We start from the raw sequence: 26,587 nt of genomic DNA, 5'->3' as shown, positions 1-26,587 counted from the left end.
TTTAAGGAAATTTGTAAGATTCCATACACCAAATACCAATCTCCTGTAAGATTACGCAATCCTGTAAGATTACAGGTGTTCTCGAGACTCTGCTGCAGGAACTTTTTAAGGATACATTTTCTAACAGTGTAAAACGACGTGACTGTGTTTAAGTCGGTATCCATGCATTGGAAGACAATATTTTAGAATGGACGAGAATCAAGCCATAAAAAATTACGGTATCCATATATCTTGTCGATAGACTTGAAATTGTGATGTCTAAATTCTTAATAGACTCTTTGATCACCAACACTTCTTTACATAATAGCTTGGTGCAGATACATATATAGGGTTTCATCCTCCACCGAGTCATGTCCCTTATAATGTTGTTGTTGTTTTTATTTAAGCAAGAATGGTATAATAATAACGTTACATGTATGTCTTGCAGGGTCAGCTGGAAGAAGAGCTACTGTCCACCCTGGTTGAACAATTATTATTATTATTTATTATTATTATTGTTTTGTTGTTGCTGCTGCTATGTTGTTTTCTTATCATCATCACCATCATGTTCATCGTCTCTACAGTATTTCGAAATATTCATATTTTGCTGTGTCTTATACGACCGATAAAGGATTTATGTTTAGAACTAAAAAGCCAAAGGCCCAGATCTTGGTTATGACGTCACAATGTCGTTTGCTTGCTGTGCTTCAGTTCCAATCTCCGAGGTCACCTGGTTTCCCATTTACCCCCTCTTATTCCCTTTCAAAGGGGGACAATCACCACACTTCGCTAATTGAGGAAATTTGGGTTAATATACTCCGGAAGGGCAACTAGTTCCTGTCATGGTCCCGCTATTAGCTATATTTGTATCATCATTAGTTCTTAGTTTTGAAGCACATTTTCATACTCGTCAAGATACTAGGGCCCGGTATTAGGGTATATGTATCGTATTGGATGCTATCAACACTGTTGTTTATTCAATAGAACATTCATCGCACATTTTCATGAGCGCATGTGTGCTTGAAATCTCAGCATGTTTTTGGCAGTCGACAGTGCCACTATGGACTCATGTTCAAGCTATATTTGATTAAATCATTGATTTGCCTTGATATTGAGTTTTGATTTACTCGTTAGCGAATTTGGTGTGATTTGTGATGAACATTAATGCTTTGGCAACATCTTCGACCTTAATGCTTGAGATATTTAACACTTTCGAATCCGCTCATATGGAAGAAGTGGGTAATACATTATGAACATGTTTATTTAACCTAACTTACACTTTAGTGTTCATCGTAAAATGGCAAGTTTCAATTCATAGTGTTCAGGCTATTTTAGCATTTATTTATCATGTCAGCTCGAAGAAAAAGTCATTATGAAGCACGAGCCGAGTATGCAATATTCTCTCGCTTGTATGCGTTCATGAAAACAAAGCTGTATATAGTTGTAAGCCAGTTTTCTTTTACTATTAAACTGCCATCACTTCTGAAACTTATCTTTTGAAATCTTTGTGTATGGAGCACTTTTAAAACAACCAAAATCAGAATGAGGAAGTGACTGTGTATAGTATCTGTTTCTCTGGGAAAACACAATTCAAGTCAAGAAATCTGTGTTCTAATTTTATCTCTCTCTGTCATCGCCCTCGCTTTTGGATTATGATAGGAGGATGAATAGTTTTTCTTTTTAAAATATGATTCATGATTATAAGAGGTGTGATGAGTGGTTTCTCTAATACCGTGGAAAGTTGTTTCATAGGTGTCATACTTGACTAGTTCGTCTTTTTCGTCGTTGATACTGTTATAATGTAGGGTAATATTAATTACGACCGACTTCCCCAGTGCTTCGAGAGTTATAGTCTGTGGCCCGTATTCTGAAGTCGGGTTTAACTTAAACTAAGGTTTAAAGTTGTGGTTTAAGTATGGAAAGCCAATTGTTACATAAATCGCTAACGGTAGAGATATATTTCAGCTCATTTGGCTCTCAAATCATTCATACTAGGAAATATAAATAGATGATTGTCTTCACCATCGATGAATCAGGAAAGAGCACAGTAAACATAAGAAACATAAATAACTTAATACAAATTTTGACACTTATTGCTTCCCATAATTTTAGCACAGAGTTAGACCATGGTCTAAATTAAACCTGACTTGTTTATTCATCTAACGGAGAACTGTACAACATGTACAAGTCAAGTGGAAGCCGACAGTGTATAGTGTTGTTTCTTGACATACAAGTTACAGTTATATATCATTATATTGAGTGTCTGGGATAATTATCTACATTATGCAGCGCCATATTTAGTCCGGCGTGGGGCTGTTGTCCATGCCCATCTAACTTTGAGTCAAATATTTCTTTTATCGTAAGAAATATCGTAGATTTACCTTCTCCGTCGATAGGATGCTTTTAATATTATTAATATTGTATTATAAAAGTTATTATTCACTATGTACGTATCTAGTTTTTATGCTTATTTTATTTATTTATTTGTTCGTTTATTTATTTATACATGAATTAATTAATTAAAATTTTCACTTATTTATATTTCATTTTTTATGTTTCATTTTTGAGGGAGTGGGGATTGGTATTTTTGTCTCAATCCACAGACCTCTTCTCCATTTAGAGACATCACTAATTTGGATTAATTGCGATAGGACTATTTCACTTTCACTTGTGGTATGTGTGATACTGAACTTCATGTAATTTGATTGACACAAGTCATTATATTGTTACCACAATAATTTATTATTCCTAATGCGCTTCCTTGTATGTTTTAAAGGGCTAAAGATGTGAAAGTTTGCAACTATTCTTGATTGGCACGTCGTGGGTGTGTCGAGATAGGTCAAGTAAAAAAAAAATATGATGTTAGTAACTATTTATCTTTTAATTAATATTATGATACTATCGGTACAACAATTTTCGAAAAGAAACTGTCAAAGTTATATATATTATTTCTAAGTATGAAGCAGATTTCTTTTAAATTACTGATGGGTGCTACAGAATCTCCTGACTCAATCTACATGATCTAACAGTGGCAAAATACACAGTTTTGTTCATGCTTACAAGAACGGTTAAATGGGTGCACGAAACGGCTTGGTCAACATGTTTAAACGGGCACAGTAAAACGGGAATTTAAGTTGATAATTTCTATTCCAAATATTCGCATTAAGAAAGTTTTTATTGTCTTTATTCGTTTTCGTGTATATGCCCACTGTCCAGCATCTGATGGTATAGTGATCAGCTATAGGCAAACATTGATTAGAATATTACAATCATTAATGTTAGTTGACTCATAATTTCAACTTAATCATGATTCAATACAAGAAGCAAATCAGTTTGTTGGGAGTATAGACTAAATTCCATTAATTCGAATTTCTGCTCATTCAATTTTTGCTCTGGATATATATATATTTTCTTGATTGGTGTTTGCTAAGGCATTCATGTTAGTGCCACCCGGCAGATGACTCTTTAGATCATCTGCAAATCCTTTACAACATCAGCAATTATATAGATATTGAAATAAAATGTTGGCAGTTTGTTCCATTAGTTTGACATTTTACGCACTGTATTTGTTTTACTTAAAGGGGAACCCAACCCAGATGAAAACTTGTTGTTATAGTCTTAGTGATCTCAATTTTAAAGCAGCTATAACTTTCCTCTTGCTTGTCCGATTTCTTTCAAACTTTCACCATTCTATTTAATGTATTTTCTCCTTCCCAACACACCATTTTATGGCCAAGGTTGGATTCCCCTTTAACCATGTTAAGTAAAGTGAATAACCGGATCCCAATAGGTTTTGAAGTGTTCATGTGTGAAGGTGAAGCATTGCAAACATATATACTTGTTTATGCATAATATTAGTGACGATACCATCATAATTTCCGATATGGACGCCGCTAAGTGATAGAATGTACGATATCTCCGATATCAATCAATCATGTAACACACACCCTACCTGCATATTTTCCCTTATAATCAAGATAATGTTCTTACTGATAATACACACCTTGAACATATTGAAATGTATAAACTTCCGCCTTCCTGTTTATACCGCATGGGTCCCAGTGTGTGGGATATGCGTTACATTAGCTGATTAGTGGTGGTCTTTATTCCTTTTTTACTGTTTGTGTGGATGATATGAAATAAATGTGGATGTGCTTTGCGGCTATTAGGAAACAAATTGGGTCACGATGCTGACCAAGTGCATTTTCTTCGTTTTGAATTTATAGAGCGTATGATATTGAGGGGATTTATATATATAATCTTTGTTTTGAAGCTTCCCGATGTGCAATCACCAAACTGGAAGGATATGTGGAAGCGTTCACAGAGCCTTTGCTAAGTCAATACAAAAATATTTATACAAAATATTATCGAGAAAGAGTGCTGAATACCATCAAAATTGTGTAAATTCAAATATTAACTATAGCCATCGGAGAAAAATATTGCTTTAACATGTTTAAGGGTCAGAACACTTTAATTTCAAGCAATAGCCATATAGGGAGACGTTCATGTTGTTTCAATGTTATATCACTTTCTTGTCGATGGATGAATTGTATTATTTGCCAAGACTTTCATTATTTATGCCACGGTTTCTACATATTTCTCTATCTTAGAAACCATATAGCATAAATGTTTTGGAGTATTCGTACCCTTCTTTGTTTTTTTAATCAGATGATATACTTGTATATACACTCCTTAAAATAGTTGGGCAAAATGTCCAACTTTTAACCAACCCTGCATGGGCAACATACTGTCCACACAACTATTGGTTAGAATCTGCCCAAATTTGGTCTTAAAAACTAATAATTGGGTGATAAATTTGCTTAATTGGATAATGACTAAATAAATAAACGTTGCCCAACATTTCAAGTGTGTAAATATCAAGTGCCACTTGATGGTGTTTGATATTAATCGTTAAGTTACATACAATGTTTGTGTTTAAAGCGAAACTCTTCCGCCTTTATCATGTTAATAACATGTACATGCTGGATGTTGTTATTTTTCAAGGTGTGGGAGCACTTCATATTATAGTCTTAAACTCAGATACAGAGTTTTTTGTCAAAATCTCATTCATATTCTTCAAATCCCGACCTGATTATGAAGTATGTAATTTGTATCTTAGGAAAGGAAACTTTCGTTCATCTGTGTCCCGTGTTTTGCCAATTTTAAGACACATTAAGCGCAATGAAAACGACTGAACATCACATGTAATGCTGCACAAAGCAAAACCTCATTTTTTGCATTCCGTTCACGTTGATTTTGTATTAACTTCATGAACTTACTTTAAATGTGCCGATGTCCCTAATGACATTCGACATTACATGCCCATTTTCAACCACAGACTTTCAAATATCTCCAAATTAAACAGGCAAATCCCCTTGATTGCACTTCCTTCGCCTTTCAAAACTAAAACCTTCTTGTATATATAGAGAGAGATAAAACTGGTAGTACAGTTGTTTTGTTGTACTTTATTTAAGTGACCTTCATTAATGCTCTTCAAGCAAGAAAAATCCTAACCCGCCCCTGTTCCCTATCACATCGTACACTTATTGGTTTATTCTTTTTACCCAATTTCTCTGACAATAAAGATCGTTGGAGATGCGGAGGAAGTCTGGAAGTGGTAGAAGTAGAAACTGCAACATTTTACATCTTAAGGTGTATACTTAATACAATCTCTTTGCATTTCACACATTATTGTACAGGTTGGAACTGAGTAGGCACTGGGCAGCCCTGTCACACTTTTCGCAGTTCGACGAGGGAACGCTGCGGGTAATCCGCGGTGAGGGTTTCTTCTCGGGAGATTGGCTTCGAGACACGGTGGAGAAGAGCAGAGGACACATTTCCATAGTAACGTGGTGGTGATAGATCGTTCACGATGGCGTCAGTTAGATTACCACACAGGACGATGCGTCTTGAAACTTCGCTCTTTTTTCTTCTCACATTCGTCCTTGGAATTTTCACAGTACATTCAAGTAAGTTATACGATATATCAAATATTACCTGTAAAAAGCAATAGGTCTATATGTCATTGACTATTGTGACACTGTGCGGGTGCCTTTGATATTAGCCTCATAGGAAGATGCATCGGTCAGCTCGGATACAGCTCGTACGCGCATCATAATAATTATGTAGATACTTCGTCCTGATATTAAACTGTATCAAAATTATAATTTCTGCGTCGGCGCGTCGACACTGCGATCGGGACCAGCACGATTCAAAATCAGGTCAGTAAAGATACTTAACATCCAATAAAAAAAACCCACTGGTCTTGAACTCAATTTTTTCATGTTGTACACATGTTAAAGCAATAATAATACTCTGGTGATTTTTAATTCCAAGCACAACGGACACATTGACTATTCATGATTTCCCATGTAAGCATATTGTGATGCCAATGCGCTAACATTTTACTTTCGTTAGATCGCAGAACACTTTAGGGGGAAATCCCCGCCCCCCCCCCCCCCCATTGAATAACACTCAAAGTCGTTCGATCTTCAAACCAGAGGGTTTGTAGAGAGGGAGAGAAAATAGAGAGGGAGAGATGGAGAGAATGAAGGGGAGAGCTTGAAGTCTTTTCGTCTCGTCCTTACAAATTAAACTTGAATTTAGTCTTAATGTGGTAAATCAGAGCTCATATTACCCCCAGAATTCGGCTTAAATAGGATTAGGCGTTGGTATTGCTTCCACACTCGGGGGCACAGATTCGATAAAAAAAGGCATGAAACAGTAACTTGGCTCCGAAAATTGGATGACCGTCTGTGCGTCGCACTCAAGTTTATATGCCGTATTTTTCCGGGGTTTTTTTAAACATGTTCTCTTTGCTGTCTCTTACTTAGTGATCTTACGACATGAACCAAATTTAAAACTTTTTAATTATTTGTTTTATTTTTTTCAAATTAAATAAAATCAGAAAATTTTATTATTTTTTTTCAATTTACAGATAGTTAGAATGATATAAATTAAAAGAAAGATAAAAATTACAAGACTTGACAATATTTATAGATTATACTTTAAGGCAACTCCATCCAAGTATTCGCCATTTTATTTTATACCGAGAGCTTTTATGATGATGTTCGAAGAAAGAGTATGAAAATGAGAGGCATGTCTTTTGCAAATCTACAATATCCTTAGTATCCAATTGAGAACAAGTTCATCATAAGAATAAAACATTGAGGATATAGACATAATGTACTGTATATCAGCATTTCTTTGAAACAAAAATATGCCTGATAATCTGATTATCAAAAGCGAGATTTACTTATTTCTACGAAATCCTTAAATTCACTTTATTAGCAACGCGTCCTGTTTTGGATCATGTTGTATCGCTATGATTCGGATCCATAGAGATAATGTTGATGTTTCATGTAACAATATCAATACCAGGAAATGCAAGGGCTTCTAAACCTAAACAAGGTCAAGGGGGTCATGGTAGCCTTCCGGTGGAAGCTCAAGATCTAGTTTCAAGAAATGTGTGCCGAAGATTGCGATTCAAACTGTTCTTGGTGCCGATTTTATAGGACAGAACCAAGCAAGGGGTTTCCTGGTCAATAGCTGTCCTATATTTTACTTTTGTAATGAAAGTAATGGTATAACATGCTTTATCAGATTCCATTCTGTGAAAATAGATTATAAAAAATATATTATTAAAAATATATATATTAAAATACAGGGGCGGCGGAGCGAAGTTGAAATTGGGGGGAGGGGGCACACTGAAAAAGGGCACTATTTTAAGACAAAGAAAAAAAGAAATCTACAGTGGTGTAATGACTAATGAGCCAAAAATGTTGAAGGGGCTAGATATGTCGTATCACGTAAAATTTATAAGAAGTTGCGAGCGAGCAAAAAAAAATGAATGAAAATCCAATTTTGTGATAGATTTTTACATAATATACAGAAAATAATATAATATTTCACCCTTCTCTCTTTCCATTTCTTTCATTTTCTCTTCTTTTCCTTGGTCGTGAATAATGACGGAGGGGGCAAGAGCCCCAAGCCCCTTCTCATCTATCCGCCGCTGAATACCCCACTCATGTGACTCACGAAACTTAATGCACGTAGGATTATTCTTACAAGTTTTTTTCCATCATAAGAAGTAACATCTGTTTAAGAAAGAGAATATTGGATTCTTGTTTCAAAGGGGCACTCGTTGTAAAACGGGTCCTTCTCAGGTGAAAGGGGCACAGAGCATGTTCATAAGGGGGCATTTTTCTTGCGTAAAAAGGGCACTTTTTCAGGGCTTCAAAAAGTGGGGGCACTGTGCCGCCCCTGTTACGATAATAGTAAAGGCATTGATATGGTAACTTTGTCATGTGAAGGAAAAATTGCTATTGCATTTTTATTTTACTTTTATGAACACGGTACAATGATTTTAGATGACTTATATATTACACCAACGGCTGAAGACTTTTTGTTGATCATTGGCTTCAGTCCAGATTTTAAAGGACACTCCTTGTCGGTCTTCTTATTTCATTAAAAAGTCACGACATTAAATCATTTCTATCTTTCTTTGTCCTTGGTTGACATGAAATACTTTATTTGTGTGTTGTCCCTCTTATTCATCAGATGATGTAGGCCTATTTTTCACATTACGCAGCATATCCCCAAACCGCTCGAATTGAACAAATAAACAATTTTGTGGAACATGACCATTTCCTCGTGTTTATGTGTATTCCGACATTTTTTTTTGTTTCACCCGAAATCGAAAGTTATATTCAATATTTTCAGAGAATTTTCAGCTTATATTAATATCTGACTCGTTAAATTCGAGTTCAATATGAGCTGAAATATGGAATATCAATTTCGAGTGAAAAAAATATTGTCTGAAAACGCACACCAAAAAAAAAGAGGAAATGATCATGTTTCACAAAATTGTTTATTGGTTAGAGCGGTTTGGGACTTTGGGGGTAAGTTGCGTAAATTGAAAAAAAAAATACACCATGTGATGAGTTACTGCTGTGCCTGTTGGTAATCCCACAGTGTATCTCAATTCACACTTCAATATATACATGGAAGCATCTGAACACCTCCACGGATGAGGCGTCTGCAGTGACTGTGTCGAATTGCCTTGACACTTATCACATTCTCATATAGTCCTCTATATGCACACACTGTGGTAATTCTCACACTGTAGACATGTCAACAGTGTGGAATTTATCTTCACTCTATTTTAAGCATCTAACAGTGAAAAATCACATTTCACATTGTCCACTGAAATACACTGTGGGTTCTCACACTAAAGATGTGTCAGTAGTAAGGAATTGTCTTTGCACTGTTAAATTTGAGCATTTAAAAAACTGTGAATCATATTTTTACGTAGCCCAATATCGTGAACACACTTTAATCAAAAAATGTGTATTACTATGTTCTTAGCTACTGGACAAAACACAGTGACACCCTTTTAGGTATTTCAATAAAAAACTGCTGAAAATGAATTCCAGACACGGATAAATCGATGGGCATCATGCTTTCACAATATTTGCTAATACATTAAAGCAGGGAATAGAAATGCTACAGTCCCTGAACTTTAAATCCAACCAAATATTTATAGATCCGTATTACTGAAAAATGGTTACACGGTTGAATAAGCGTGGGTGATGATCGACCAATTTATTTGACATCACCTTTGTTACATGTTTATTTACTTTTTGTTATTTTTCATACGAAATGAAAACACTAGTCTGGTGAAGGTTAAACATGACACCTTTGAATTGAAAGAGAACAACACGTCAATGGTAGTACCATTAAAATGTGTCAGTTTGTACCTTTCAATGTACCCATTGCTGTAATCATCGTCAGTGCATGGGACAAGAAAGGTGCAGAAGTCTGTAATCAGTGTGGCGTTTGGTGCTAAATTGGACGCTTTTCCCTTATTATGTGCACCAATATTGAATAGGCCCTACTCTATAAGACATCTGTATGTGAGTCATTGCGCAAGAAAAGGATGTATGGGAGGTAAGGAAATATGAAAAATAGATTATATTGCAGGGGAAGTTCACCCTGAAGAAAAGTGTGTTGTAAAAAATAGCAGGAAAAATAATTAAAAAACCATTGGTTAAGTTTTGAGGAAAATCCGTTAAAGATTATGAAAGTTATTATAATTTTAAATTTGGGATTTCGACGTCATAAACGAGCCGCTGTCCATGTGTTATGTAATATAAAATGCATGAATTCCATTTTTTTAATGGTTTCTGATGACTTTTTTTTGTTTTCTTTTCATGATCGGGTGTGAAATGACTATTGATTGTACATGTAACAAAAGGTACAGTAAAAACTATTTTCAATTTTCTGAGAAAATGACATTTCATTGATTTTTTTATCATTCGCTATGTAGGAATGCTTCTCGCATTTGGCGTCACAAATAAAATAATTGAAATTCTACTAACTTTTTAATTCATTGATGGATTTTTCTCAAACCTTCGGCAATATTTTTTTATTATTATTTCTGCTATTTTCACAATAAGCTTTTTTCAGGGTGAACTCCTCCTTTAAAGAAAGATAAAGAGAGAGCCGAAGAGAGGGAAAGACGTGAACGTTTGAACTGGGTATTATTTCGATGGCAGGGTAGAAGTTGAAGTTTGGATCGGTTATTAATTCTAATTCTAATCATTGGCAAACTAAAAAGGGACAGCCGCAGACCCACAGATAATAAAATGGGTTTATCAAGGCTTTTCATTTATAGGACAAAGGTATAACAAATAACAAACCATATTATTAGCTATAAAACAGGAAACTGCGGTGAGGCTATGTTTATAACGATTGAATCGATTTTATAGATCTATTTATGTGGGTCAATTTGGATTTAAATTTGGCCTCGCTTGTGCACGTATTATGAGGAAATAGACCGATGCGGTATGAATAAATATTACTCATTAAAAAATGTAATTCCCTTTATTAAAATCACGTAATTCGGGCCTATCCATACATGTCGCCGGTCTGTATCAATATAGATTTTGTCTTCTGTTCAGCTCCTTTCAACCGTCGAGATACTTTAAAAACAGATACATTGTAATACATTGTGGTACATTTAATCCCTGAGATATTTTCTCGGTTCCTTCCTACATGTAAACCTTGCTGTTTCGCCCCCATTTTATTATATTTTTAATGTCTTTATTAACTTTGAGGAGATACCTCTGGAGACTAATGTATTCTATTTATTCTGTGTGCCTATATCTAAAATTGTTTTTCATTCATAATAGCCATTTTTATATATAGGAACGATGGAGCTATTAATCAATTTTTGGATCTTGATATCACTGTAAGCATTGCAATTATTATTAAAGCCTACTTATAAAGTCACGTATGAGTAATGCACGTATACCAAGAAATCTATTTGACCTTTGACAGAAATAGACCAACCAATGTTAATGATTTAGCTAACGCATTAAACATCTGCCCCTCTCAGAAAAAAAAATCATAGGAATAAGACCGAAAATGATTAGTGGTTTACGTAGCGGACTCGGCAGAAATCTGCAATGGATATTAGGACATACCTGATGTATGATGTAGGCTGCTTAATTTTCCTTCTGCGAAAAATAGAATATCACAGCTTGGTGGGTAGTTTACAAAATATAGGTGCACATGAAATTTACAAATCAAATTAATTATATTTTGCGTCAAAAGAGTAAACCTTTATGGTCCTATTAGAACTATAGCTGAGTATTATTCCCAAATGTAGTTGTAGTCCCACTTACTGGCTTTAACTTAGCACTGACAGCAAACTACTCCCAACTTACTGGTAAAACCGATGCGTGCTTACCGTTCAGAGTCAGAAGCGACCAAAATATACCGTTTGCCGACCATTATCGCACAGCCTGTAAAATACTCAATACTGGGTTGACCATGAACTCATAGACTATACACGGTAGCTATAGCTCTGACTTGATGTCACATTGAGAGGATAATGACTTGTCTGCTTAGGCCATTAAAATGACGGATGTTTCCAATAATAGTAGTAGTAGTCCTACCCAACATGTATATACATTGCATGATTCACATGCAGAGTGAATTATGTAAACATGAAATGTATCAAAGAAAACTGTAAGATGTATTAGTTCGGGTATTATTACCACGATTATAGAGACACACGAACTAATATCATTTTGGTGATTATGCCCAACAGGTTCACAAGCTACATAGAATTTCAGAATTTCTCGTAGGATGGGGTCATATTAATTTGAGGGAGGGTACGAAAACATATACCATGTATATACGGTGGTATCTGAATTGCAAAAAGATTATCACAGTTTTACAATATTATCAGCCCTTTAATGACATTGTAATGAATTTGCTCAATTGAATAACGATTGCCCAGAATATATATATATATACATATTTTTTACCAACATACATTAAACAACAGACAGTGGACAGTATAGTTGCCCAACATTTTAAGTGTGTATTTATGTTTGTATTTCTGTAGGCTTACACAATGAAGAAATTTAAATGCGCGAGTGTCTAAAATGATAACAGCCAGCGCAGCTCGAAGTTTAATTTTAACTCACCAGTCCATTTTGTTGCATGCATGCACTTTCTTTGTCAATGTATGTGGTTCTATGTTAGGCAGCTATTAATAATGAAAGTTTGATGGAATTGCGTAGGTATTGTTGTACGTCTTGTTAATTTTCCCTGATTAAATTGACATGTTGTATCAAAGGCGCAGAAAATCTATGAAAATGTGAGTTCATCTTTGAAATCCAGGAAACCCTCTTTTTTATGATTCGCCCATGCGTGAAAATATTGATATTATAGGTTGCATCAAACAATCATAACTCTACAAATATTTATGTGTCATTTTATCAATCATAATAGTGGCTAGGTTAACAGGGAAAACATTTACCATTAAAGCAATATAGACCTACAATATGGTTCATCTTTATACATCTTCGACTGCAACCCATAAACTATACAGTGCGTCCCAGAAAAAACAAAACCGAGATTTAGCGATGATTTATCATAACTTAATCACAAATACAATAGACAAATGACCTACCAATGTAAAGCTTAGAATCTCCTCTTTCATCTGATAATACTTACATTATTCCTCATTCACGCATGAGTGAGCAAAAACAATTTGAAGAAAGGATACCAAAAACTCATTTGGCGGGGGGTATCTGAATTTTAAAAAGAAAATCACATGCCTAAAAAGTTCAATATCTGCTCTTTAATTTGATACCTTAATCACAAAAAAATGGTCAAGAAGTAAAAAAGTTACGTTCTCTCGAAACAATGCTTGTATTTCCATAATTTCATTATATAAACGTGTTTTCACCGGTTTCCCACAGAAGCTATAGCATGGTTAACAAAAGACTTCATGCATGGCTGATCGTCAACAAAACTGAGTGTCGAGTGAGTTTGAACGCTAGCCTGTAAAACCTCTTCATTTTATGAAATTATTGAAATTCAAGCCTTATTTCAAATAACCAGAACTTTCTAATTTCTTGACCATTTTCCGTAATTGAGGTATCAAATTAAAGAGCAGATATTGAACTTTTTAGAAATGTTGTTTTCTTTTTGAATCCCAGATACAGCCTGCCAAATGACTCTTTGGTATCCCCTCTTCAAATTGTTTTTGCTCACTCATACGTGAATGAGAAATAATCTAAGTAATTTCAGATAAAAGAGGAGATTCTATAAGCTTTACAATGGTAGGTAATTTGTCTATTGTATTTGTGATTAAGATATGATAAATCATCGATAAATCTCGGTTTCGGTTTTTGTGGGACGCACTGTATAGACACTCAATTTACAGTCGGAAATATTAGCCTCTCATCGGGCTACCCAAACGTGATTAGGTCATCAATCGCATAAATGTATTCAAAACTGTAAACTAAATCATGAGGTAGAGACTTCAGGAATTTATTGAGCGAGAAGGAAATTAAATAAAACTACATATCAAAGAAGGGGAACACTTAGGAGTGTATCTGAGTGATTGAATTATAGTTCACTATCCTTGTCGAATTTTAAAGCTTGAAGAGAGAAAAAATCCTGATATTAGCTCTCTTTCCGAACCTTCGTTTACAATAAGTCACGATCATGCTTGTTAATGAAAGATTCTCAAATCGAAAAGTAACATCTTAGATTACTGACAAATTGTTTTTAAGAAATTTGAATTAATTTATGTTAAACAAACAAAACATTTGTTTAGTTTATCAGCCGCTTGGTCTCGAAAGCTGTAATAGGCTTGATATCAATTTTATTAATAAACCATTCAGCACACACGTCGTCGAAGTTTAGCGCGTTATTTAAATGAAATGTGCTTGCCAGAGAAGACAATTCCAATCGCTGAACCACACTATGCATATAGATATTGATAATGATATAGGCCTCCATATCTTCTTCATACATTCATGATTTTATGATTTGACTTTGTATTCTCCTTTATTACAGATGAAGCACTCAGTTCGATGTGTAATGGTGCACAGACGTGTGGAGAGTGTATATCAGTAAACCCAGAATGCACGTGGTGTACTCAAGCGGTAAGTTGTCAAATTATAAAATAATAACTATTCAAATCACATTGTTCATTTTGTTTTAGTGGAAAACTGGTAGAAAATTCCTAACTACTTCATAATATATCTAATCACCAATTTGAGATATAAAGAGTCTTTGTGATCTCATATTAAAAAAAAAATCCCCATTCTTTGTCCGACTTCTTTACAACATTCGCCTTTTTGACGAGCATTTTGTCTTTGCTTTGCCACAGTGATTACACAGTCAGCGCCTATAGTTTGAAAACGTGTACACAAACCATTCTTTTGCTACTGAAAAAAAGTATAAAATTATATTCTCACTGATGAATGCTCTATTTTTTTAATAAAATTTAATGTACCATTCACAAGCACTTCGGCACAGTGGATGGCGATTTGATGTACCATAACATGCAAGGGAAAACTATCCGTAGCTTGACATTTTGTGAAAGTGAAAATTCATGAAGGCCTGATATTAAAACGGGATCCGATATCGAGGCCTATCCCTTGTAATGTTATCGGTGACATTTTCAAAATGACGGTAGGCCTCGAACTATCCGCAGACTAATTTGGCAGGAGGTACAAGGGGAGATAAAATAGTCAGATCATAATGAGGATGGGAGTGGAAGATGATAAAAAATGTCACTGGTTATCGAAACAGCTGTGGGCCTGGTTGGAAAGGAATTTCATGGTTGTAGAAATCATAGACCCTAAAGAAAATTAGAGTCTTCTTGAAACGTCTTGTTTGATCTGGGGCATGTTTACCATGTTTACGGGTGGGTGCTTGTGTGTTATTGTATGTGTAGTGTGGGAGCGGGATGATTGCTTATTTTCCGATCGCTAGACCACTTTCCTCTATGATCTGTCTATACAACCCTAACGACTGCATTCTATTTTTTTTTATTATTATAAAAGATACTGCCCTATATGGTGTCCTGATCAGTTTATACTTCTACCCTCCTGAGGTTGTCAACGGCGGTATTTTTTAAATGTTCTACAAAGTGGACATCGAAGTTATATCTCAGTCGTATAGGTCGTATCCTCCTCACTTTGTGCCAACTTCTGGAAGTCCACTTCCAATTTCCTGTTTCCAATATTCCCTCCATCTTATAATTCAATGCTTCCTCATACCTCATATACCTTGCCATTCCTCTCATCATCTGAGAATCCAAGCCTCCACCTTGTCCTTGTCGCCCCATCTGCTCTACGCACCTGAAGGTGAACGAACGGCCACCCGAAACCCCCCAAACGCCGTCCTCATCCCTCCAAAGTGCTATTTACTAAGCATCATGAAATTCTAAGCAGACAAAACATTTTGGCCAACGGTCCTTACCGCTTTTAAGAGCGAGCCGAGGTGCTTTCCTATGTCAAGCACTCAATGCCATATTGGTGAACGATTTTCAACACCTCTTGCAATATTCAAATTCTACTAATTATAATTCTACTCAAATTCTTATACTACTAACATTGCATTTTACCTACTATTGAGTAAAATGGATATATGCATTGTTTTCTTGAAATAGGAAACCAAAATTGTGATTCATTACTACAATTCAAAAAAAGAAACTGGATAAGATTTTTTTTAATTTCACAAAGAATTTGCATTATATTTCCAAACACGCATGCCCATATACAGATAGAGTAACAAAATATCGAGTAAACCATTTTTAGAATGTGGGTCTGCGATTATCTCGACAAATCTGCATCAACCTGTTAAAGAAGTTAGGAATTGTGTTTTGGCGTAGCCTGCCCGCCATACATCTTAAACTTTCCTTTTCAGGATATTTATCTGCGATGTGGAAAATGAGCCCGTGATACCATGAGACCTTCATAGTGTTGAATTCGTTTAAGATGCACGGTCATGAACCTTCATGTTCGATCCTATGCCTCCCGAAGCGATTCCAAGCAAGTGCCCTCAAAGTCACTGTCACACCTGGGTTCCGTAACACAAAGATTAGCGATCAATCGCTAAATGAATTGACCAATCATGATCAATGTTAGATGCGTATTTAGTTCAAAATACTGACCTGGAACCAATCAGAAGTGTTCTTTGTTATTTTCTATTCATCGCTAAGCTTTGTGTTACGGGACCCAGGGAACCCCCCCCCCCCCCCAATGGACCGACCAAAGATATTACTTCTTACCAATGGCAGATCATCGGTCGGTTGGGGGTCGGTTTGATAAGTGTGACTGTAACATTCAACCGTGACAGGAGATTTCCCAAAGTCGTCTTCCCAGGGTCCAGTAACACAAAGCTTAGCGATGAATAGCAACTATAAAAGAAGACTGCTGATTGGTTCCTGATCAGTAATTTGAACTAAATGCACGTGTAAAATTGACCTTGATTGGTCATTCCATTTAGAGATGATCGCTAAATCTTTGTGATGTGGAGCCATGTTACATTGAAATGTATGATGAATGGCTTACACCATGTTAAATACAGTGTTTGGTTTATCTAAGACCCCTCCCCCCCCCCCAAAAAAAAAAAGGAGGGACGCACCTTAAGACCCAATAAGGGTAATTTAGTTTGTAAGGTAAGATATTTACAGTGTTATTTCAGAAAAGGTCGTAATTGCAACGTGGCTATAGGCCTACGTTACTGTAATTGATGAAAAAAAGACAGAATAATGGTTTGTGAATCTTTTACATTACGACCAAGATCCCGTTTCACTACGACTTGCTTAAGAGATGGAAATGTATAATAACTTTGCCATTTTCCAATCAAAATGCAGTATTTTGGTAGATTTTACCAGTATCTTATAACTTGTCATTGATAACAATCTTTATGAAGCAGGCCCTGAATGAAGATGAGTTGGTTTTCCCCCAGAATCATCAATCAAGAATGCAGCTGTCAGTAACTAGAATCACGGATATCTTGGAAATGGAGGCGGGAAATTATTATTCGCTCTTTACAGCAGACTAAGCTATCGTAATAGTTGTTGTTTGTGCCACTTCTTACGAAATCCCCGTGATAGTTGGCATAGAAACCCAGTGTCCCCGAAAGACTTCCTTGCAGCTCAGATGAAGATGAGTCAACTCACATACAATATGTTACATTTTACAAGTTATAAGAACTTTTGTCCCCGAGCTTGTGTTCTTCCTTTGGCCAACATACTGTACATCAAATGCGATACAGATTTTTAAAGGAGAGGTTCTTATAAATTTCCATTCCAAAAAAAAGGAAAAGAGAGAAAAAAGCCTAGGCAATGAATTAAGCGAAAAGAAAATTATTAATTAAATTTGTTAGAGCAAGCACGAATTTGATAACCAGGTTTTAGATGAGTACTTTTGTTTCCGATCTGAGAACAAAATGCTAGCAACACAATATGAGTTAAAACATCTCAACAATCTCCTTACTAATATAAAGGACATTTGTTTTTAAGATATCAAAGAGAGGTTCCCCATATCTCTTAAAAAGGGGCTTACACCCATCCATTTGCACAAAATCGATAGAGATTGAAAGAATTTAGGAGATAAACGATGATGTAAAATTGATCTCTGATAACTATGTTTCTATGGCAACGGGTGATGATGAGAACTTGCATGAATTCGAGGATGGATTATTAGCAGGCAGGAACGCAAGGCATTTCCAATAATGGTCGATTAAAAATTGTTAAATTGTCCGCCAGAAGGCAGCTCTATCTCTCCCTTCACCCACCATGCCCACTCTCCGTCTCTCTTCTCTCCCCCTCCCTCCCACACACACACACATACTCTTCTATCTTCTTCTATCTCTCTCCCCTCTCTCTCCATTCTCTATTCCATCTCTCTCTTCTTTCTCTCTTTCAAGGATTTCAAAGAAGGAAAAGGGATTTTGGTTATCGATTTTTGTATGCCTGAGCAGGTGGTCTTCTCAAGCAGCAATTTCCTTCACAATCTCCTTTCTCCTCTTCTTCGAGGCAGATAACGAGTATTAGGCCTACACACTCGCGATGTCACTGGTCAAGACATCATTCATGCATTATAGGTTCTAAATGTTAATAGAGTTTCAGAATCAAAGATGCCCTGTAATAGAAAATATATTTATTGTAGAAGTATAGGTTACAATATAATATCATTATTATATAATCATACTGGTCATGCTGGTGGGGGAGTGACGTTACATCGGGGATCTTAAATGTAGATAGTAGATATAGTAGTAGTAGATGCAGATCTAACAGATGAAGATATAGAAAAAGTAGGTATGGAAGTTTAAAAAAAAAGAGGAAAATTAGTAGATGTCGAAATGAAAGAAGTATAATTAGTAGATATAAAAATAGTGTCATTATATCACTATACTGGTGGGGGTAGTGACGTTGCATCGGGGATCTTTGTAGATAGTAGATATAGAAATATAAGTAGATGCAGAACTAGCAGATGTAGATGTGGAATTAGTAGATGTAGAATTGAAAGATGTGGTGGATGTAGAAGTAGTAGATGTAGAATTTGTAGATATAAAAATATTATCATCATGTGACTTTAGTGACTCAAGTGACTTTAAATCGGGAGTGTTCATGTAGATAGTGAATATAGAGGTAGTAGTAGATGTAGATGTCGTAGATTACAAGTAGTAGATGAAGAAGCAGTAGAACTGGTAGATGCAGTTGATGAAGAACTAGTAGATGTAGTAGATGTAGAATTAGTAGGTGAACTATAGAAATAGTAGGTATAGAATTAAAAGATGCACAATTAATATACTATACATAAAATGTAGTGGATATATATAGAAGTATTAGTAGATGTAAAATAATTAGGTGGGGACAAATAATAATTATTGCTTCTTAGTACTGGTAGAAGACGTAGAAGCAGCAGTTAAAGTGTTAGTTTTCCATGTTTTCCGTTAGTAGGTGTGGTAGTAGTATAAATAAGTGCAACAAGTTTCTTAATTTGAAAATACAACTACGGTACACACCATTCGAATGTCGTGTCAAAAATCAAACTCTCGTCAGAAACTTAAGTGAAGCCTGTTCTTGCATTATTCACCACATTGCAAGTTCGCCAATGGGATGAAACAGTAGATATGAGATGGAATCCACAGTCAAGTCAATCTTGCAAGTTCGCAACCTCACTTGCGTTGCGGTCACGCGTGTTTATTCGTGGTTATTATTTTGTTCGATGTATTTCCCGCGCTTTCGAGCGCACCACCTTTTCAAGATGTCAAACTCTTAAGGCATGTACTTCTTCAGTGTGGTCTTTCACCGATGAATGCAATTTGAGGACATACGTAGGCCCAAAGTTGCAATAATGATAAAGGCGAGAAGAAGAATGAGAAAACGAAGAAGAAGAAGAAGAAGAAAGAGAGAGAGAGAGAGAGAGAGAAAAAAAAAAGGTAGCTCCTGCAAAATGATTTGTGTGTATATGGCAATACGGTTGTGTAAATAACGGCGCACACAGTGGATATGAATGTATGGCACACACAACCTCTGTTCTGACTTCTGAGGACAAGATAACTGATTTTAGAGAGCTGAGGTTTCATCCTGGGTGCGTATTTTTGGGAAAGTAACGATGAAGATCAGTTCCCAGACGTAAATTACTAACATCTAATTGATACATGTCCATTTATGATTAAAATAATATTTCACACGCGCAAACTGCTAAATAGACACAGACGCTCTAAACGCACACACACACCCTATGGCATATTTGCATAGAAGCGCGTATAGCGAATTAGATTCCAAAGCGCCCTCTTATCGATGTCACAAGTCATGTGAACTACTCTTAATCGTTCTTATTTGCTTTTTTTTTCTTTCTCCCCACTCGCCCTTTTCTTCCTTATAGACCTTCGAAGGACGAAGATGCGATCTTGAAAACGTCTTACAGGACGCTGGTTGCACCAACATCACCAATCCCGTCGCTTCTAAAGTGGCGACACAAGTAAGTGATCCATACATCATTTTGATTATCTGAACATGAGTGTGATGACGAGATAGAAGGAAGGAGAATTGCCTAACCCACTTTTGAACAAGGTGTATGTAACAATTCCCAAAATCGGTAACTGGTATTATGCCAGTTCGTAGTTCCACTCTGCGCATGAACAGAAGATTCTGCGCATGATCAGAGGAAGGTCATTTGTACTAAAGTGACATGGTGGTTAAAAATTGAATGAGATAATCACCAACTTTGATGTCTTGATTATTCATATATTCTTTTGCATTGTGTTTTTCATTTATATCCACAAAAAACAATGCGTCCACGAACGACTGGTATTTCACAGTTTGCCAAGTACTTGGAAAACATGCTATGAAATGCATTTAAGTAGAAATGTAACAATACGTTCATAGAGTGTTCATTGGTGTGCTATTCTAGTCACCTGGTCTATTCAATTTCTTCATACTGCTATGCAAGGCATGCTTACGTAATATCTTGCTTTGAAATCTGCCTATCACAATGAAAGAAATGAAAGATCATTTTACCAAAATTGTCCATGAAGTAACTACGAACTGGTCTATTCTTCGTCAATCATTGTCAATGCCGATTATGTGCGATTGTGGGCAGATCACTTCGAATGAGACTAAAATCCAGGATTTCATTTTTTAAAAATAATCAAAATTGTTGATTTTCTGAGAAGCCCTGGACTGTGATCTACTGATTCTTACCATTCTCATCGATTTGCGGAGAATTCAAATTTTTATGTGCTGAAATGATTCGTGAAACCATGCCAAGATTTTTTGTAGTCAAAATGGGGGGTACATATACCTTCCAAGGGAGGTGTTTCGTCTCAAGACTGCGTCAGGTTATATTCGTAAGGCACCAGAATGATCGAGTGAGAAAGATTCTTGGAGAGTGAGAGTTGGAGATAGCTTACACCTACTTGATGGATTGGTCCGTACCAATACAAATGAGTGGGTCAGGTGTTCTGCCATTATTAGTTCGAGAGAGAAATAGAAATAGATGGTGTGCAGCGTAAAACTGAAATGCATTCAGTGGTGACGGATACATTTTCTTTATTCGGCGCGTACTTCAGTTTTCGAGAAGGAGGACGAGCGGAGGACCCGCGAGGGGAGGAGGGTAAAGAGGTGGTAGTTTGGACGCGATGTCAAGGATGAATTGATGACACCGCAAGTGGATACTGTCACACCATCACTCCTCTGAAATTGTACATACATGGTCCGATGTAGTCGGGTTTTGAACCTAATGTAATAATCTATTTAATATATTCTCATGAGCCTATTGCGGACTCCTCCAAATATATTTCAATCTGCTGTTGGGTCCATAGGGCCTATCAGTGATGAATATATAGGGGGGCCCAGAGTCTCTGGTCCCGGGCGCCACTTGCGGGGGAGCCAAATGGAGCAGAAGTTAAAAGAAGAAAAGTACAAGAAAGAAAAACGATATAAAAGTTAGTTGACAATGTTTATCTTACTCAGTTACGAGAATTATTCAGAAATCACCTTCATAAAAAAGATGATTTAGCACATCTGAATAAATATGTTACTGCTAAAAATATGCTATCTATAACATTTTGTCCCTTTCGAGTTGAAGCATGGACCCTATCATGATTTTTTTAAGTAGCCGTGTGGTTCGGAATTATTTATAAAAGATAAATTATTTAATGAAAAAGTAGTTTGAAAGGCATGAATCACAGTTTGTTTCACAATGATTCATAGAGGTATATGTACTATGCAAAGATTGCAAACGTGCTGTCTGTTGTCTTGTCTAATAAAATGCGTTACATATACCATGGACCTATAGGTCCATGCATATACACTCTGATAAATAAGCACGTGGGATTCCACAATGCCTTGCGGTTATACAAGTTGACCAGACAGTATATATAAATTGCAGTCATCTCAATTCTACTCAGCAAATGGATGACGTATTGTGAATCATGTAAAGACCTGTCCAGCCAGTGGTCTTTCTTCATTTAATGAGAATGATATTGATAACGAATTGATTTGTTATGGGGGTAGGTCTATTTCAGGCTACATCGACATGAGACAATAAACCTCATTTTAGTTATTGGACGCTATCTGATGAAAATTGTAGACATTACATTATGTATGGACGAAAAAATCACCGCCTTTATATGAATGATATTCATAACCCATATTATCATAATTGATTCAATTTTTTAAGAGTTATTTTTCAGGCCTTCGTCGTTCCTATCATTCATTTACAATTATTTATTTATGTAAATATTTCAAAATTAATTGATTCTTGTCTCTTGATTTTGATTATTTTTTTTAATGAATGTTAGTAATTTTCTTATTCTTTATTAGAATTCTGCATCTACACAAAATTGGTTTACCCACTTGTAACCACCTGTAAATAAAGAGACCTTCAATGGCTTCTGTATAATACTCAACGTGAGCGCAGAATTGCAAGATTCAGGATACCTATTAAAATAGTCTAAATAAGATGCGATTTTAAATTAAGCATTGTGTTCGTATCCATTCTCCTACCGCTCTCTTGTGCATCTATTCATTGCGCCATGCATCTTCCCGTTGCCATGGCTACTACCTTATCGGATGCATTCAGCCTTGTTCGGAATTGCTTGCGATCGGTCCTCTTTCCTTTGTTTTCCTCACGTGCGGCCAAAAATGTTTTTTATCGGTTGGCAATTTTCTCATGAATCATTCCATTCAAGAAAATAAATTAAGCTTAGTCATATATGAATAACAATCTCAAATATTGTCTACCTACACAATAAAATGAAAATGCTTTAGAAGCATCCCCCCTCATTTTCGCGTGATCATGGTGATTGTAAGATCACAGGATAGACGAAAATGAAACTGAATCATAATGCTATACAAATTTGTATATAGTGTATCCAAGAAGCTGTTTTTACTGCCGTCTCCTTATTATTTGTGCATGTCTTAGAATTAGATGGATGAAAATTTATAGACGTTCAGAAATTCGGTTGAACAAGTCCATATCCCTTCTCTGCTTCTGACAAAAAATGGAAATGCATTACTTCTATTCTTTCTTCCTGCAAACCCAGGACCTGCTGCAAAGCTTATTTTGTTTGAATTAGGCCTACTTTTTAACGTCTCACTTTTACTCACCAAACATGCTATTTTCCTATTTCTCACCAGAACGATCCTCTAACCGAACCTAATACCAATACCAATCCAGAAGACATTGTTCAAGTTAAACCACAGAGAATGAAGATACAGGTTCGACCAAGTAAGTATTCATGGGGCCTGTCAATTATTGGCATTTTAGATGCCAATATGCCAACGTACTTCACGTGTGCAGTCAGGTTATTGCAATTCCTCGCTTTTTTATATCTCAATTTTTCTTATAATCAATCCTCTCCAATTTGGCATTTAGGTTTTAAATGAATTATCAAATATCCCTTCGAAATAAAATCTTGGAGTGTCATTTCAACCTCACACATCCATCCACACTCTACAAAGGAATGTCAGCTGATTCTAATATCCGACAGAATTATAAGTAGATCTACACTGCTTCAGTTTTCTAACCAACCTCGCACTGTATAAGTCGAACCTCTCCACGCGATCCCTCGCTTGTTTGCTGTTCATCGCTGGCACGATAAAAATGACGGGAACCTCATTATTGAACTTGGTCACTTTTATTTGCACTCTGTCAACAAAAAGGCGGGAACTTGCACTTCCGACCGGCATGTAGCGAATTTAAAACCGTTGTGTAAAATCGATAAAAATCCGCATGAAATCGACCTCCATGTATGATATGATATAACAAAAAAATGGAAGATGTTGTAAATGCACGATTTGAGAGGAAAAGGGGGATGTAAAAAGAGAATGATGAAGAAGTACGCCCCAAAGTTGGTTATTCTCAAAATATATGTAATGACATTTCAGAAACTTAACCTTCATTAAGTTAAAATTTGAATATTGACACCGATGTCGGTTGCTTCTGTTATGCATGCTGTACAAAAGAAACCCTCGCCAAATTGCTTTCACAAATTTGTTTATAATGCTTTGGTGTGATTTAAGTATTTCTTTTGTTTATAAATATGTTAATAATAATGTTATTTTCATGCGTTTACAGAGGAGCCTATTACAATACAGTTGTACGTACGCCAAGCTGAGGACTATCCTGTAGATCTTTACTACGCTATGGACCTTAGTCACTCCATGAAGGATGATTTAAACGCCCTCAAGGGTTTGGCAACAACCTTATGTAAGTCTTTACGTCACTTCCGGTATATCTGGCTGAGGAATTGCCACTTCTTTGAGAGGGCGATTTCCGAATTCTTTATTCGAGTACGATATAGCAAATATTTTGTTCACTCTTTGCCATCAAACAAGCACAAAATCAAGATTTTGAAACCTAACATTTATAGATTTTTTAAAAGTATTATTAGGTATGTTGGACATTCCATATAGAAACAGATTCATTCTCATATAATTTGGTTTAAATTCGTAAAGTGGGATTAAAATGAATGAAACTGATTCACTTATTGTCACAAAATAGTTATTTACTTCAAATATGGTCCCAATGTGCAGACTTAAATCTCTGAATTGCCACAACTTTCTTTTTATATCCGATTTTGATGAAATCTCTAGCTATTGACATAATTGTATATGTATGATTAAGTCTTACATAAACTTGTTAGGGTGGACCTTACAAATATTACTCTTGTGTGAGGTTGGATGAGTTGGGGGACCCCTGAAATTGTACTATCAAGCTAATGTACTACAGTATCTATTTACTTTTTATCATAATTGTCATCAAATTTCCTTTTACATCTTGAAGATTTAACCTTTTTTGTGCCAGATAACAAAAATATTGTTTTTTTTTTATTCTTTCTTTACACTTACTTGCAACTTTTCAGACTTTTTTTTACTGCATCATATCCAAACTCAGTGACTCTTTTTTATTATCTCATAACATCTTTACATTTACTCCTATACCTATCTCTCTTGCAGCTCAAGAATTGAGTTCCATAACCACGGATTTCCAGCTTGGCTTTGGGTCATTTGTGGATAAAACTGTTCTTCCCTATGTGAGCACTGTACCTGCAAGGTATGTATGTCACAGAAAGTTTGTTTAATCCCACAATACTTATCCTGTGTTCTCAGGCACTTTAATTAGCTTCTTGAGCACTAAATTAGGCAAAATACAATACTTAAGGTGAACATAAATAGTGTGCTTTATTAACGCTTTGGCATTCCATACTATACTCATATACTGTCCATTAACTTTAAAAGGTAAAAGAAAGTAATTGCAACAAACAATTATTTCATGAGAAAGCATATTGAATTACATGCATATGTTGCTCATTTCTCAGCAAGTACACATTTTTTTCAGAGCCAAATTGGCACATATTTTTAATTCACACATACAAACACTTGGGTGGTAATTTTATTGGATTCTGTTCGAACTCATTTTGAGAACGTTGCCACAACTGGTATTTATCTTTAAAGTGGAGAGATCCAATTGGTTAGCAATTGGGACAGTGGTTCGTAATGATGGTGTGTTAGAACGATTCAATGGATGACAGGGCAACAGGATGAATATGAAGTCTGTTATGTAATGGTTTAATTAAGAGTGTCATGATGACTGCAAGCTGTGTCATCATTTGATGTGAATAGATTGAAAAAAATCAATCTGACAGATATATAAGTGGGAATTAAACTGTTGTCAATACTTCTTTAAATGGTTGGGTTTCTCCACAAATGATGTGTATTTTTGCTTTCTGTATGCCCCTATTAGATGGATTGCACATTTTTTCAAAATGTTTTTATAATATTTATATAATTTTTTTTATTCTTTTATGCGGTTTGCAATTGTATTCTCCCATTGTAATCACGCCACATCCATTAGGTACTGTTAATTTGTTAATCAACACTTATAGTATCAGTTTCCAATTTCATTTCTCTAATGAAACATGTCTTGATTGTGAATGGTATCAATTTACTCATTCTACTTCTTATCTTACGCTGTATTTTTTTTCTCTCGAAAAGCAGTTTTTTATTTACTGAATGGACCAAACTGTCTAACAAACACAGAAAAAAAATGAATTAGCCAACCGTTGTTAACAATATAGGCCTAATGCTAAGGTGGTATGTCAGATGATGAATAGGTATTTTTATTATACAAACAGTCAGATAAACAATGAAAAACATACTACCCATATTTCCCCAATTTTAGACTAATATCACCATGTTCTGGATGTGCAAGTCCACATGGATTCCACAATGTTCTACCACTGAATGACAATTCAACACTCTTTGCTG

At 35.7% G+C, this 26,587-nt stretch overlaps 1 protein-coding gene across 2 annotated transcripts in view; it reads left to right on the top strand.

Annotated features, from left to right (window-relative positions):
- The first annotated feature begins 5,668 nt into the window (after positions 1–5,668).
- LOC129275192 (integrin beta-1-A-like) overlaps positions 5,669–26,587 on the top strand; it is a 38,864-nt gene continuing 17,945 nt past the window's right edge. For both annotated transcript variants that reach the window (XM_054911983.2, XM_064108494.1), the window contains exons 1-7: positions 5,669–5,948; positions 14,362–14,450; positions 20,199–20,294; positions 23,456–23,546; positions 24,396–24,527; positions 25,277–25,373; positions 26,502–26,586. In XM_054911983.2, the coding sequence (XP_054767958.2) occupies positions 5,852–5,948; positions 14,362–14,450; positions 20,199–20,294; positions 23,456–23,546; positions 24,396–24,527; positions 25,277–25,373; positions 26,502–26,586 (687 nt within the window). In that variant the 5' untranslated portion in view covers positions 5,669–5,851. The remainder of the gene's footprint in view (positions 5,949–14,361; positions 14,451–20,198; positions 20,295–23,455; positions 23,547–24,395; positions 24,528–25,276; positions 25,374–26,501; position 26,587) is intronic.

Source organism: Lytechinus pictus, chromosome 13 (genome assembly GCF_037042905.1).
Source record: "Lytechinus pictus isolate F3 Inbred chromosome 13, Lp3.0, whole genome shotgun sequence".
NCBI classification, from domain to species: domain Eukaryota; kingdom Metazoa; phylum Echinodermata; class Echinoidea; order Temnopleuroida; family Toxopneustidae; genus Lytechinus; species Lytechinus pictus.
Note: the sequence above shows the minus strand (reverse complement) of the source record. Positions and strands in the feature narration are given on the sequence as shown.